Source organism: Chinchilla lanigera, unplaced genomic scaffold (genome assembly GCF_000276665.1).
Source record: "Chinchilla lanigera isolate Chin_1 unplaced genomic scaffold, ChiLan1.0 scaffold00030, whole genome shotgun sequence".
NCBI classification, from domain to species: Eukaryota; Metazoa; Chordata; class Mammalia; order Rodentia; family Chinchillidae; genus Chinchilla; species Chinchilla lanigera.
Window position 1 is genome coordinate 7,527,325 of NW_004955431.1, and position 15,740 is coordinate 7,543,064.

A 15,740-nucleotide genomic window follows, 5' to 3' on the forward strand; every position below is an offset into this window, starting at 1 on the left:
AATTGCAGAGTATTAGATCCAGAGTTAGAGTTCAAAGAGGCAATCGTCCATAGGATGCACTTCCTGGATCTGCAGTGTTATTATATGGTGAGTGTCTTGGTTACTTTTTTCTCATTGCTGAGACAAGATGCCCAGCACCCAAAATGAAGGAAGGAAAGGTTTACTTAGCTTACAGTTTGTGGAGGTTTTAGTCCATACTTGGCTGGCTCCGAGGCAGAAGGTAGCAAAGCAACAAGAGCAAAGGGGGGAATGGCAGCCGAACAGCAGACAGGCAGAGCAAACGGGAGGAATGGCGGCAAGCAGCTTCTTTCCCTGCCTTACTTTGTAAACAGGCTACCCCACCTAACGGGCGTGTAGCTCTCACATAATCTCCATGCCTTCTTCTTCCACATGCGCAGGATGTATACAAAGTAAGCACCCTGGCTTCCTGCTAAGTTACTTAGCCAAACCTCTAGACTCCCCAAGTTGACACAGTGTATCAACCATAACAGTGAGTTACTCTCATGAAGATGTAAAAGGTGAAATCGAAAAGAAATGGAAGATGTGTTACCTCAATAACAAGTACAGTCCCCATACTTATATACACAAGCTCATCAGATGGATAACTGAAGTACAGTCCTAAGCTCCAGCGTCTGACTTTATAGATTATACCTATGCACTCATATCTGCCTGTTGGCCTCAGAACACCTGGACCGATGGACTATTTGGATGCAACATTTTCATTTTCTTCCTTAACATTTTAGTAAACATATTTCATGGCCAAATAACAATTTTCAGACTTACACTCTGATTCCAAGGACAAGTAGTACAAAGCTGAAGAAAGTATACCCTTTAAAGTATTTTAATATGAAAACTGATAAACCTGATGACACAAAAATTTCTGTACCCTTTGCCCACAGATCTTATTCTGACCTTATTCTTATCAGGTATTCTTAAAAACTCAGTCTGAAGAATCCAGAGTAATTCAAGAGTTTTCCCTTGTCTTATGAAACCTGGCAAAGTTCTGTCAGTCTAATTCTCATAACTCTGCTAACTCAATAAGTTATGAGTTATCACTATTTGGGGAAAGAATCTGGTTTCCTAGTTGTGCAGCTTGAAGGAGATACCTCAGGGCTGACTTGGCGGGTATACTGACTACCGCTGCATAAAGGAGATGACAACAAATCACTCCTGCTGATACTCTGAAAGTTTAAAAGGCATTGAATTTCTCACCTAAATGCTAGACTATTTACAATATAATGTAAAAAAACCCTAATAAAGGAATTGGATTACATCAAATTTCACATATGCATGCTGCTTTTTCTTTCTCAGTCTTGCAGATTTCTGTTTTTATTCTTTCAAAGGGAAGTTTTCTTATATCAGGGAGGTGCACAGAGATTCTGTCCCATAACAGTTGGCCAAAATCTATGTGAGCCCTGTAAGTAATGCTATGCCTGTGGAAAGGAAGAGGATACAGAAGAGTATCTCAGGAATTTTTCTCTCCATGTGAAACCAAAACTCTAAAAATGCTGATACGATTTCATTCCTGTTTCCATAAACACAAAGACAATCTTTACAGGCCCCACTACTTTTTCAGCACTTCCAAACATAAGCTGGACCTGTTCAGCTAGTCATTCCTCACTTAATATTTTGAAATGTGACAATATGTTATGTTTTTTAATTTTTGAATACAGACCAAAATCTTGAAGTAAATGTTACCAAACTACTCAGCTAAAAATGTGAAGAATGGTAGAATAATATTACATTGTGTGTTTGGATAGATGCATAGAAAGACAGACAGATAGACAGATGGGAAAAAAACAAAATGTAAGAAGTATAATCTATAATATTTTAGAATAACAGCAACTATCAAAATTTAAATTTATTTTGTAAACTTCATACTTTTGCTACTAAGGTTTGTTCAGGCATTCTATTAGATAAATTGGGTGACTTGAACCAATAACTGACTACTTCAGGATCTTACTCTATAGTTTATTTAAATAGAATGTACCCTTTGTGTAGCAAGATTGAACAAATGTAATTTTTAAATTGGTTTCTTTCTTAGAACTTTGTTCCTTGCTGGGTTCCTTTTATTAGTATACAGAATACTAAACTGTGATTTGTTTACTTTCAAAGTTAGAACATTGGCTGTGGTGAGCCTCTGATTTATACTAGGAAACAAGTACTTCAGCCCAAACTAAAACCCCTTTTTGCCTCTGTGGTACCCACCCACTGGATGTCATTTCTCAGAACTGTGATCATGTGGTGTCCAGGGATATTTTAGACAAATTCTATTTATGCTTCAATGAGTGCAGAGGATATAGATGCAATCTTTTTGAGATGAATGACATAATAGATTGCCACTTTAAAAAAGAAAGTTATCATAAAGAAACAGATAATTGAGTCTGAATCTCCTGTCTTTTCCCTTTTCTCTTCCCTCTTACTTCCTGTGTCCTGTTCGCACAACGTAAGCATTTGGAGAGGTTCTGGCTTCCTTTGAGAGCACTCAAGAACAAAAACATCTTTATAATCAACCCAGAAGGGGCCAGATTTTCTCCTAGTGTACAGGGTTCAGAATGAGAACCATGGGGTGATGGCTGTCATTTTGGGGGGAATAATCACAACAATATAGTTCAGAAGACTTAGATAGAGCGTAAGATCCCATTCTCTACAGTGGTTTTCAGACTCCACCAAGGAAAACTGATAGCTAGACTAAAACTCACAATCCTCCAACTAAGAAAATCATTAGACATCCTGAGATGGGGAAAAAACACAGACCTTCATTTAGCACTGAGTTCTTCACGAGTTCAACACCTTATCCATCAGCATTAGTTCACACCAACACCCAGGTACAAATCAGAAAAAGGTAGCCCACTGGCACAGATGCACCCAGGAGGCCATGGCTGTGCATGGAGCTGGGATGAATCCCACATCCTCTCTGTCAAGTAGTCTGCCTGACACGGTTGTAATCTGATCAACTGGATTTGACAATCCTATATACACAAATGTCTCTGTTTCGTGCTTACAAATCATAAGACACAAAATAACTAGAATATTTATCTCTGGTTGTTACAGAGTAGGGTGGTGTCAAATTGGAACCATAAAGCTTTCTACAGCGAATGTCCAATTCCTCTCTGCATGCATTCAGATAAGTATAGAATAATGCTTGATGAAGATTCCTTACAAAAAAGTCAAAGTGCAACTAAGAAGTGTCTCTCTCCTGGGTCCCATTACTGGGACACTAGAACACTTACCACCATCTTCAACTGTGAAATGGAACATATCACTTGTGGCATTGGCTCCCTCTCTTAAGACGTAGCATATTTTCATGTCATCAATGTCAGCTAGAAAATAATCAAAACATAAGATTAATTACCATAGTAAAATTGATGACTTGTTTTTTATGGAACAGTCTACTGGGTATTATTTTTCTGTAAGCCTATTTAAATCCCCTTCTACGGAGGACAGTGCTATCTTATTTCTCAGATATCTAAGCCCCTTGATTCCAGCTGTCCCATAGAAATCAGATCCCTTACACAGATAAACAGAGCACAAGACTTAGGTTATAATAATACCAAGGTGTTGCCCATCCCAGTAGTATTTGCATGTTCATGTACCAAAGGAGTGACTCCCTAAAGATGGAATGTCAGACACCATGACAGGTGGGAACGGAGATATTTTGGGGCATGGCAGATTTCTTGGCCCTCTTGAAATCACATTCTTTCCCTTTTTGTAGGGCTGGGCCTCAGAAGAAAGAGGCTTTGCCTCCCCACACTGGCTTGCTTTTCTTACCTTTTGTTACTATGGAAGGCTATTTTTAAGCTCTCCAGAATTTGAAAGGAAAAATCAAGGAGTAGTTTTTAATCCCACAGATTAAAATAACTATCATGACTTAACATCAGGGAGAATTTAAAGCAATAATAACAATGAAAGCCTAATGAAAATGGAAACCCATATTCCTAGTAGAAAGCTATGCTGCCTCAGAAATGATCTCCGTGTTACTTCTTACTCTATCAAATTTTCTTGCCTGGATTAGTTTTCATTACTAAAGCACAAATTTTAAAATTTATTCATCCATTTCACTACCTCCTCTCCTACAGACAACATAATAAAACAATTATTTTGTTCTATCGTACACCCAACAGATCATAGTAGAGTTGATGTGGGTCTATCAGTGAGCTTCCAGAAAATCAGATCATAGCTAAAAATATCTTCAATGTGGTATATTTTCTTATCCTATTGTATTTTTGTTTTCTTTTAACTCTTCAAAGCTCTGCTGAGTTCATGCTATGGTGGCTTAAGGCAGCTATATATGACAGTGACTCTGAATCATCTAAAATAAGTAAAGCATCAGGATCAACAAATTATTCCAAGAATTTCTATAGCTCCACTTTATAGATGTAAAGTGTATGCTCTATCTTCCCTCTGGAAGGTGACTTACAACCAGGAATGCCCAGGGAGGGGAAAATCTGACTTTCAATTTAATACTGTCTTCTTTTGCATAGAGGTACTTGGAAGTGAAATCAAAGATGTTTTGTTCTCCTGTAGAGATTCATTTTTCTCTTCTATAATTTCCCACACTTTCTGTCTAGAGGCACTATCCATCTTCCTGTACATGTATCTTACAAGGAGACTGAAAACTTTTTCTTTTGTCTTAATCTTAACTTCTCACAGTTCTTTTCTCAAAGTCTTCTAATCAGTACAAGCACAAATGTTTCTTATGAGGAAGTGAAGGCACTGCATGGTCTGTTAGAACACAGGGCATCTCTGCCTTCATACTCATGCATTTTGTTGGGGAAAGGAGTGAAAGCCCCTGTACGGCTCTTAGGTTACTCTTATAGCTCAGTTCTTCAAGTGAGGAAGCAAACTCTGCTGACTACACATCCTTACCTTAAGGATGATGATCTCATGCCAAGTGTAAAAATCTTTTTCCAATGTTTCCACCTTTTCTTACGATTGACAAGAAAACCTTAAAGCTGGGGCCAGGGATATAGCTCAGTGGCACAGCGCCTGCCTGGCAAGCACAAGGTCCTGAGTTCAATTCCCAGTACAAAAAAAAATCTGGATATTGCCAGGTGTGGTGGCACACTCTTGTAATCCCAGCACTCAGGAGGCTGAGGCAGGAGAATCGTTGTGAGTTCAATACCAGTCTGGGCTACAAAGTGAGCTCGAGGCCAGCCTGAATTAAGTAGAGAGACTCTGTCTCAAAAGACCAACAATAATAATAATAATGATGATGATAATAATAATAAATAAATAAAAATAAAAGTTGTAGTACTAGGAGATAAGAAAAACCTATTTAGTATTTCCAACATCTGTATTAGTGTTTTCTTAAATAAAAATATAATATTCAAGAGACATTTTCACTGAAATAATTTATAGCCTCAAGACTGACTTTTTAGAACTTCCTTTCATAAGTGAGAGAAAACTTGAATGTAATTACACAACATTCGGGTCACAGTTCCTCTCTAATCAGGGAACATGATATTGATTAGTTGGTCATACTAAAACCCCCTTCATTTTCCTTATAACTTTGTTAACATTAACTCATGGTTCAAAAAGGACATGATTTCTCTTATACAAGAAATCCAAAGAATAAATAAGTTAAATATCAAAGTAAAAGATAGGTAAAAGGAGACAGGGAGCTAGAACCTTTGCAACAGGAAAGGGGACTGAGAGATGGAGGGCTGGGGAGGGAGAGAAAGGGAGGGGGTAAAGAAAGAATTGACATGTGTTATATATGTGTACTAATTCCCCTGGATGAAGGTAATTATAATGTACTGCAGACATGTACTGATAAAGATAAAATTAAATAAAAAAGAAAAACACAACACTTTTAAAATCTCAAGAAAGACATGGATTATAATATGATCCAAAAGTATCCCTTAAAATAACATAAATATGCTGCAAATATGCATATACACTAGCTTTCTTAAAATTGTTTTTGAAACATATCTGTATGTCTAATTTAAGCAAATATGTAGGCATTAACTAGATTTTCTTCCAGTGATAAAACATGAGATCACATTTATTTCCTTTTATCTACACAATCATCCCATTTTTAAAAGATTTTTCATGCATATATCTTATAATATGAGCAACTACTTTGAAGATAATAATATGCAATATACTAACCATTGTTCCTGTCCTACAACCTTGTTTTGAAATTTTATGCTTTTATTGTTTATTTTTCTTTTCTTTAAAATGAAAAAAAAATTTTAAGTTCATTAATATACCCTGTAAGCAACCTTGTTTAAAGACTTTGGGCATATTGCTGCTTTCCTGAAAGCAATTTATAGACTATTCCACAAAACATGATTATGCACTTATTATTGAGAAAAAATAATCCAGGTACTTGAGGCAGGGGCTGGGGATTTAGTGCAGCGGCACAACGCCTGCCTGGCAAGCGCAAGGTGGTGAGTTCGATTCCCGGTACCGGAGAAAAACCAAAAAGAAAAAGCAGATACTTGAGGCAACTGATTTAGACCCAAGATGGGGGAGGGGCAGAGACATCTCATCAAAAAGGTGCAGTTTAAAATAGAGAAATAATTTTCTGAATTCACCTAACTCTGTATCACTACTATTCCTAATAATGAACTTTAATAAATTTTGCAAATATGTAAGTCTTTTTTCTTCTGGGGACCTATATCAGTCAATAATCCAAAGAATGACCTCAAACTACCTTTGCTAAATTGACTTAATTCAGTGCATTGAAAAATTCATCAAAATATAGGTTAGTTCATCCCTTAATGATAAAGTAAAAGTAAATAAAAAAATAAGTCCTCACTCTATGTACCACTTTTATTTCTCCTGCTGGTAAAGCAACCATTGAGATTTTCCCACTTTTAATAACTTATCTAATCTTCATAAATAACTGCTGTGCACCAAAGCCTAGCCTCAGCTTGTTCAAATAAGTGCTGTGTAAACAAACACCATCAGTTTTCCAGTCAATATTTGAGTTTCTTCTGGAATGTGATAGTTTAAAATTAATTTTTAAAAAGTTTTTTTATAATAAACATAACTGCACTTATAAAAACCATATAATTCATTGTGGGAACTCAAAATCAATGGGAAGTACAGCTGTCTATAATGAAATAGAATAATTTTAGGGTTCTATAGTGAAGAATATTCCAATATTTTGAGTTGTTGGACTTGGTTCAGACTTTAAATCATTTGCCTGTCTTCATCCAAAAATTCTTAAAAAAAAAACAAAAAACCTAATCCTCTAAAATCAGATTCCTTTGCAGAGAAAGGATTTGAAGTGCTATTTTCTGTCCTGTATGTATTCTTTTCATCCTCTTTGCTTTCCGCAAAAACAAACCAGTGTGAAATTGCACGGTACCTCCAGCCCCAGAAAGCCTTCACACAAAAAGGTTCCTGCTGGTCTGGCTGACAGTTGGCACTCCGATGCTTTCCTGTCTCTGCAGGCCCTCGGATGTACATATTCAGGCGCACAGCCAAGAATCGGGAGGCTGGAGTGTGAGGCTATTTGCCAGCATTACACAGAGAAGCAGGTCACTTTAACACTACACTTTGCTACATCCATGTTTATTAAAGCATTTGTTATCTGGGAACAGAATACACTTGCAGGAAAAGAACACCTCCACTGGGATGGCCTGGGGTTCACTCCGTCTCTAACCACACAGCCCGCATAGGGTAGATCCAGTTTCCAGTCTGACGTGGGGAGTTTTTCAGGAAAGCAACATGAATCCTTCTGTAATAAAAGTTGCACATTCTAGCGAACAGAGCCCTAACTCCCCAGCCGGTAACCTGAATGGGCTTCTCCCTTCCGTCACTGAGTAATTCTGCATCGGTCACCCTGCCTTTCCTGTCTCAGACTGTGTCCACCCCAAGGGAAGCTTGGGTGAGAAAAGTTCTGTTGCCTCAGAATGCAGGTGCAAGGGCAACTGGTATCAGTTACTGAGTTTCCAACAGGGCAAAGAGAAGGCTTAAAACGATGAAATCCTTTCCTTCTGCTACTGTGAATCTTGTTCACGTATCTGCAGGTTCCCAGTACTGAAATGTGTGTATAGTTTCGTGATGAACATATCATCTTCCTATCCACCATCAATATTCTCCTTTTTGTGTACGGTCTTTTTTTTTTTTTTTTTTTTTTGAAGACGGCATACGAGATCCTGGTAGGTGACTGGAGTTCAGACGTGTTTTTTTTTTTTTTTTTTGGTGAATACTCCAGCAGTATGCTCTGCTGTATAACATACACTTGCTACAGCTCTGGATAGGTGTTTATCTCCTACGTCTTTGGACATGTGTTTGCCTGCAATAGTAAATATTCCTAAATAATTTTTTAAATCTTAAAGTAAGTATCAGCAAGCATTTTGCTTTTACTTATACAGTTCCTAGCAACCACAGCGAGATCAGCACAATGAGCTTAAAGATTAATCAAAGAAACATAAAAGGAATTTTGAGCGAGGACTGCTAACAATGTGAATAAATACAATTTAGACAGTTTGTGTCTCTGTAAGGTACTGAAAGCCTCACGCAGTGCGCGTAGCACACACCATAGAGTGTGCTCAGGGGAAAGGTGTGGCAAAGCTAGCAGAGTGGAAAAGTCTACTTCTATATTAATTTACCAAAGTCTTGCCCTCTTTTGGCCGCATATCCGGCCACTATCAAAATCCTGTACACTGATGCTCCTTCCAATGACTGTCACTGCTGCGGAACACACAGCAAAGAAGCAGCTGCTTTGTAAGTAAGTCTATTTCTCCTTTTCCCTCCCCTCCCTTGTCCTGGGCTCTAACACTCTGTATTAAGGCTTTCAGTGCATCCATAGACTCAGGACATAAGATCTGGAATCCTTTGTTCATAGGAAAGTAAAAGTGAAACATACCTTGGGTAAACTGAGAGATGCTGTGGTCACCTTTGCCCAGGTTCAGAAGATACCCATGTTGAGGGGCCTCTGTCACAACAAACCGAAGAGAAAAGTGTGGGCTGTCTCTGTCCTCCACTTTCAATATTTTGTTTGTGATCATGAAACCCAAGTGGCCAGTGGTCAGAGTGCGAAGTGTAGAAGCCCCCTTATTCACTGCAATTTGAGGGGCGTTATTATCAACAGCTAAGACCCGGATCTTCATCATCTGAGGTCTCCTCGTCTCGAACACCGTATCAGGGAAAACGTAGAAGTCTGTGTGAGTGCCATCAGTCACTGTGAAGGAGAAACTGTCTTCAGTCGACTCTGTGCCATCATGTTTGTAGCTGATTAAGTTTTCATTCAAGTCTTGCTTGGTAAAAACCATGATGGGCCTGGTATTGTTGAAGAGTAGGTGACCGTGAACTGGCATCTGGGTGACAGTGAATTTCAGGAGCTTGTCAGGGGTATCCCTGTCTTCAACAGTGAGTTCAAAGGGCGTGATCAGCTTGCTTTCACTTTCACTGACGACCAAGGTATGGATGGTGACCACTGGCTTTTTGTTGTCCACGTCACTAATGGAAATGCGGAAAGTTCGGAAGACAGGATTATGACCATCGGTGACCTGGAACTCAAAACTGTCCATCTTCACCTCATCTTCCACGGTGTGGATGTAGTAGATTTTGTTGCCAGCTAGTTGGAGCTGAGTGAAAGATGTGATGGACACTCCAGTTTGATCTGTGCACTCTAAGTGACCTCTTGTGGGAGCCCTGGTGATAGTAAAAACCAAATTTTCATCAGGGCTGTTCAAGTCACTAGTGCTTAGTAGGTCTGTTGTGAGGGTGATTTTCCCACCTTCCTTCAGTGACACTCCCTTGCTTATGACATCAGGGAAGACAATGTCAATGCTCCCAATGGATACGTAAAAGTAACGATCTATGAGGGGATTTATCCCATCAGTCACATCAAATTTAATTAAGTCTCGAATGCCCTCTCGCCCACGATGAACATACCGAATGAAATTTCTGTCCACTTCATCCTGGGTAAAATTCATGCCCAGCGTGATATTTTCAAAGGCACCTGTAAGTTTTCGTCTCTGTAATAAGCCCTGTTCTGGCCCATAACGAATAATATAAACCAATGATTTGTCCTCTGAGTCTAAGTCAGTTGCCATTAATATCTTGTTGTTGATAATTTTGGTTTCCCCAATTTCTATTTCCAGTCCATTATTGATGGCCATCCTGGGAGTCTCATCATCAACAGGAATAACTATAACGAGGACCGTCTTTTCCACAGAGTGCTTGCCATCTGTTAGTTTAATCATAAAACTGTCTTCTTGGGTCTCAGAGTCATCGTGCTCATAAATAATGCTGGAACTCTCTATGATCTGGTCCAAGGTGAAGCTTTCGACCAGAACTGTGCCATTTATCAGCTGGTTCATGATATGACCATGAGTGGGAAACTGGGTAATAGTGAAAGTTAAATCATCCGGGGGAACGTCAGCATCTGCAGCATTGAGAATGGGCGTATCAATCACTAGACTCATGCCTTCCATCACCATAAATTCTCTCATGAACATTTCTGGCTGTTCATCATTGGTGGGAATGATTACAATGGGGAAAAACTGTCTCTCTGAAAAGTTAATGCCATCAGAACAACGAAATACAAATCGATCTTCCACAGGCTCCACCCCTTTGTGGACACTCTGGACATAGTTAATGTGATTCTGCCTGAGATCTTTTAGAGAGAAGGCACTTATGGCAATCCCTGCTCTTGATTTCTCAGAGCCTGGAGCTGGAGAAATGTTTTCGACATAACCCGAAGTGGGCTGAATAACTATTGTGCACAAGATGTCATCATTCAGGGAGTCGATATCTTCAGCAATTACATGTGTTGAGGTAATAACACTTTTGTCACCTTCCAACACTATAAACTGTTCACTCACAGAAATTATGGGAGACTGACTGTCCACAGGGAGGATGGTCACCCACACAGTAACGCCCTGGATAATACTGCCACTGATTCTCCATTCTTGAGACATATCTGACAGACTCAGGTTAAAAGAGTCCATTTTGGGCAACAGACCAATCTCACCACTGGTGTGGGCATAGACAACAGAGCCTTCCAAGATGTCCCTTTGGGTGAATTGCTCTGCCAGAACTCCATTGACCAAGATCTCCCCATGCAAGGGTGGATCTTCTAACAGGAAAGTTAGCATCAAATCATCAGTGTACTCATTACTCCCCTTAATAATATAGGCAGTGATTTCAGTAGCTCCATTTTCCAAAACATCTAGATAGGACTCCAGAGTACCAGTGGGAAAGCTGAACATGGGCACCACATGGTCCACTGGCCGAATATTCACTCTGAGGGTGATGGGTACCACATGGTGTCTGTCACTGACCTCCAAGGAGCAGCTATCAGCCAAGGACATATCCCCGTCATGAACATAGGAAATTCGGCCCTGTTTTATGTCCTCCAAGTAGAAGAACCCTCCTACAGGCAACATCTGTCCAGACACTTGTATGTGCCCGTGTTTAGGGGCCTGTGTAAGAGTGAAAGAGATATGGGCCACATCAGTGTCGACATCAGTCACATGCAACTCAGTCTCACTCAGAATGTGATGGCCCTTCTCCTGAACGGTGAAGCCAGTGTTAAGAATGTCAGGTGGCTGGTTGTCCACAGGCTGCAAGTAAAGTGTGAAAGTGCCAGGAGCCACATTCCCGGCTCGGTCCGCCACCTGGAACTGGAACTGGGCCACTCGAGCAGCCACTCCCAGCTCTTGACTTGGGGGTCTGTAAGCAATTTTATGGTGATTGATCTGGGCTTGGGTAAAATGGGTCACCACCACTGAGGGGTTGTCAGTGAGGACCAAAGTGCCCAGTGGGGCTGGTGAGTGGTTTTCATCGGTGTCCACGGGGGGCTGGGTCACTGTGTACCGAAGTTCTCGGTCATCTGTGTCCAGGTCAGTGTAGCACAGCCACTTTTTCCTCAGTGGTGTGAGCTGGGATTCCTGCACCACCATCCGAAGCGGACAGCCACTGCCCAGCTCTGGAGGGAGGTGATCCACAGGATGAATTCGTATCACAAACCTTTGTAGTCTTGATTGATTAGGCGGGTCATGGTTATCCTGGACTCTGAACGTGAACTGGTCCATCACTGGCCCAGGACTGTGGGGTCCAGAGTGCCTGTAGAACAGCCTCCCCTCCGTTATGTCCTTCTGCTGCCACTCCGTCACTTTTCGCTCATAATATTCTCCACGCTTCCTCCAAAGGCCCCCAGTCAGCTCCTGGTCCTCATGGGGAGGATGAGTTTGGCGGAGAAGCAGGTGGCCCGAGGTGGAGGAGGGTGATTCCAGCACAAAAAGCAGCAGAGAGTCTTCTGAATCTATGTCGGTGGCACTCAGAGTGAAGGGCAGGATGGGCACTGTTTCACCCTCTGCCAGTGTCAGCCCTGTGTTGGCGTTGAGAACGGGCGGCTGGTCATCCACAGGTACTAAGGTGATGGGGAACAGAAACTGTACCTGGTGCCTGCTTCCTCCGTCCACCATGCGGAGCACCAGGTTGTCACTCAGGGAGCCGTCGCGGTCGTCGTGCTGGTAGATCACCTGGCCAGCTGCCAGCTCGGCCACTGTGAAGGTCTTGGGAGCAGAGCTGTCACTGGAAGCACCCAGAATGAAAAGGTGCCCGTGCCGAAGGCCAGCCACCACCTCCAGGCGCACTGCTTCCAGGTCGTCTTCATCACTGATGACCAAGTTTTGTGGCCCACTGCCTGAAGGACTTGTGAGTGGCTGGGACTGCCCCTCATAGAGAATCAGACCAGTGTTCCGGGTGACCACTGGTGCCAAGGTGTTCATGGGCTTCACCACCACCATGAAGGTGAAAGGGTCTGAGGCTGCTCCTTCCGGGTCCACTACCTCCAGCTCCAGTTGGAAGAGACGCTCCTGGTCAGAGTCTTCAGACGGGGGCTGGTAGGCAATCTTCAGGAGGCGCAGATCCCTCTGAGTGAAGGAGGAAAGGGGCAGGCTGCGGTCATCGGTGCTCACCAAGTAGCCCTGGCCAGGCTGGAAGGAAGAAGTGAGGTTGAAGACCAAGAGGTCCGGGGGCGACTCAGCATCCTCTGCCGCCAGCATGTCTGGAGTCAGCGCAGTCAGTACAAACTGGTCCACTTCCATCATCATCATGGCCACAAAGCTGGGCTTGGGCGCGGTGTTCTCCGCGCCTCCGCGGATCCTCACCAGCACCTGGAAGTGCTCGCGTTTTAAAGCAGGGCTGCCCACAGGAGCGCCTCGCGAACGCAGCTCCACCACCATGGGCACCCAGTCTCTGTTCGGTGAGCGACTGGGCGCCGTGTGGCGGTACCGCACGCCCAGCTCCTGGAATGCTCTGCAGTCCATCAGGAAGGGCTCCGGGGCGCCCCCCTCTCCGGCTCCTGCAGGAACCTGCGGGTAGTGCAGGAGCTCTCCGTAGCGGGGCAGCGCGCTCAGGCCAGACAGGATGCCCACGCGGCACTCCTCCGCGTCCGGCTGGTAGGCGAACTCCAAACTCCGCGCGTCCAGGGCATTGCTGGTCCCCAGCAGTTCTTCCACGACCAGCGGTAAATTTCGAGTCACGACCTCCAGCTGAGTGAAGACTACTTCCACCTCCAGCACCAGGGGTAGCACGACCGCCCTTCCCGGAGAGTCGTAGCGCAGCTGCAGCCGGACGCGGTCGCGCGACGGGCTGCGCGCGCCCAGGTGCGAGTAGCGCACCTCGCGGGGGCCGAAGTCGCACGGGAAGCGCTTGGGACTCAGGCGGCCGGGCCGCTGCGCCAGCGCGTCGTTGTCCAGCACAGTCACGGCGCAGCGGTCCCCGGGCTGCACCTGCAGCAGTAGGTCGTGCAGCGGGTCCAGCCAGACCTCGCGCCCGAAGGGCACCCGGAGTCCGCGGTTCGCCAGCACAATGGCCTCTTCCGCAGGCACCCCCGAAGCCCCCGCGAGACCCGAGGACAGCAGCGCTCGGTCAGGGGCGGCGGGCTGCGCAGAGACGGGGCTTACCAGAGACAGGAGCAGCAGCAGCAGCAGCAGCGGCCAGGGCGGCGGCGCAGGGACCGGCTGCGAGCTGGCGGCGCTGGCTGCCCCGCGCGCTCGGGGAGCGACGCCCGGGGTCCGGGCTGCCCGCATGGTCCGGGTGCGCGGGCGCCGACAGTCGCTCCGAGAGCCACGAAGTGCGCGCCGGCAGGCTGCGGCAGACAAGTTCGGAGAGCGCCGGGGGCTCCGCACGCCTCCTGCCGGGGCCTCGGGGAGCCCGAGCTGGGCCCGGGGGATGGGAGAGTCGCGCGGCGGCGCCCCGGCTGGAGCCGAAGCCCGAGGCACAGCCCGCCCGGACCGCGGCGCTCGCCCGGAGCAGCGCGTCCTCCCCGCCTCCTTCCCAGGTCCGCGGACCTCTCGGCTCGCACCCCCTTACTCCAGTGCTCCCGGGAGGCCAATCGTCGGTCCCGGGAGGAGGCCCCGAGTCGAGGGTTGGGTAGTGATTTCTGTCAATCAGTTCCTGGGTGCAAGGCGGGGAAACTGCGGAGAGTTGGGGAAGAAGAGGCGCAACAGGTTGTCTCGGAAGTGCGGGTGCAGCGGCCTGGAGCTGCGGTCTCCGGGGCGCTCCTCTCCCTGGGCCCCTCCGTCTGGGGTTCCCGCAGAGGCGCCGGAACCCTCCACTGCGACTTATTCGAGTCTTGGTCCGTCGGAGATGGAGGATCACACAGTTTAGCCCTCCGCCTCCCTTCAGTGAAATCCCTCCCTGACGATGGTCACTTCTCACGGAAATGCCCAAAACTCCAGAGGAAGATGACCCGCACTGTTGCCCAAGTTTGGATGGAAAGCCAGAGCATTTTGCAAAGACTGGAACAGACGCTTTTGCAAAAGAAGGGCAGCTGGAATGAAAAAGCCAAGCCTAGCGCAGGTTGCACCCGTCACCCCCACGCCCCTCGCTGCCCTCTTATAAATCACAATGGGCGCAGTCCTGGGATCGGTGAGTTTTTAACAAGCCCCTCCTTTGCATACGAAGTTCACCGAGTGAAAGGAAAAAGGGGCCTGTGGAATGCGTAAGAAATGCAGTCTGATCAGAATCGCTAGACTCGCACCAAAGAATAAATTCTAGGGAATGTAGCCCCAGGCTGTCCCAGAGACGCTGCTGTTGGGGTAGCTGTCATGAGAGACGCCCCTGTTCTCTTCGCAGTAATTAGACCAAGTACAAACTAAACCTACGTGTCAGCATCGCATTTCTCTGCATGCCAAGAGAACTGATAAATATCTGGAGGGGGACTAAAATAGTTCAGGTCCCCTTTCAGCGGGCCGAGTTTGAAGCCAGAGCTTGAGCTCTTCCTGCCCCCTTGTGTTTATCTGCTTTCAGTATTGTGTAAAACCCCTTCCTAAAAGGTCTCCGCCCACACACACCTCATTATTACAGCGCATTCTCAATTTCCTTGAGTGATCTTCTTTATTATCCCAAAATGCTTTATTGGGGATAATTTTGTTTTCCTCCAACCATATATCTGATTATTAAACAACAATGCAGAATTCGAGTAATAGTTACTTTGCCCCTTTTTCTCCTCAAAATTAGTTTAAACTCAGAAGAGAAAGATGCGTAAGAAATTGTTGCTGCCCTTGTAAATTTCAATCTAAATTGCTTGTGTGTGTGTAATTTCCGGAAGAAGTCCCTATCCTTTCAATCACTTCGGATTTTTAGCTTGAGCTCCTGTAGTTGAGGGTGTTGACCCCTCTCTGACACATGCACAGTATTTTCCAGGCCACAGCACAAACTCCATTCAAAATATCACTGGAGATGTCAGATTCCAGGAAAAGCACTGGTAGTTAGGTTCCGGTAAGCAAAGATGGAAAGTTATGAAGTTTCTAAAAAAGCAG

General features: G+C 44.7%; 1 protein-coding gene across 1 annotated transcript in view; it reads right to left on the reverse strand.

Moving 5' to 3' along the window:
* Frem2 (FRAS1 related extracellular matrix protein 2) overlaps positions 1-14,095 on the reverse strand; it is a 176,483-nt gene extending 162,388 nt beyond the window's left edge. The window contains exons 1-2 of the mRNA XM_005387646.2: positions 8,828-14,095; positions 3,234-3,323 (exon numbers count right to left, since the gene is read on the reverse strand). Coding sequence (XP_005387703.1) covers positions 3,234-3,323; positions 8,828-14,006 — 5,269 coding nt within the window. The 5' untranslated portion in view covers positions 14,007-14,095. The remainder of the gene's footprint in view (positions 1-3,233; positions 3,324-8,827) is intronic.
* Positions 14,096-15,740: the final 1,645 nt, after the last annotated feature.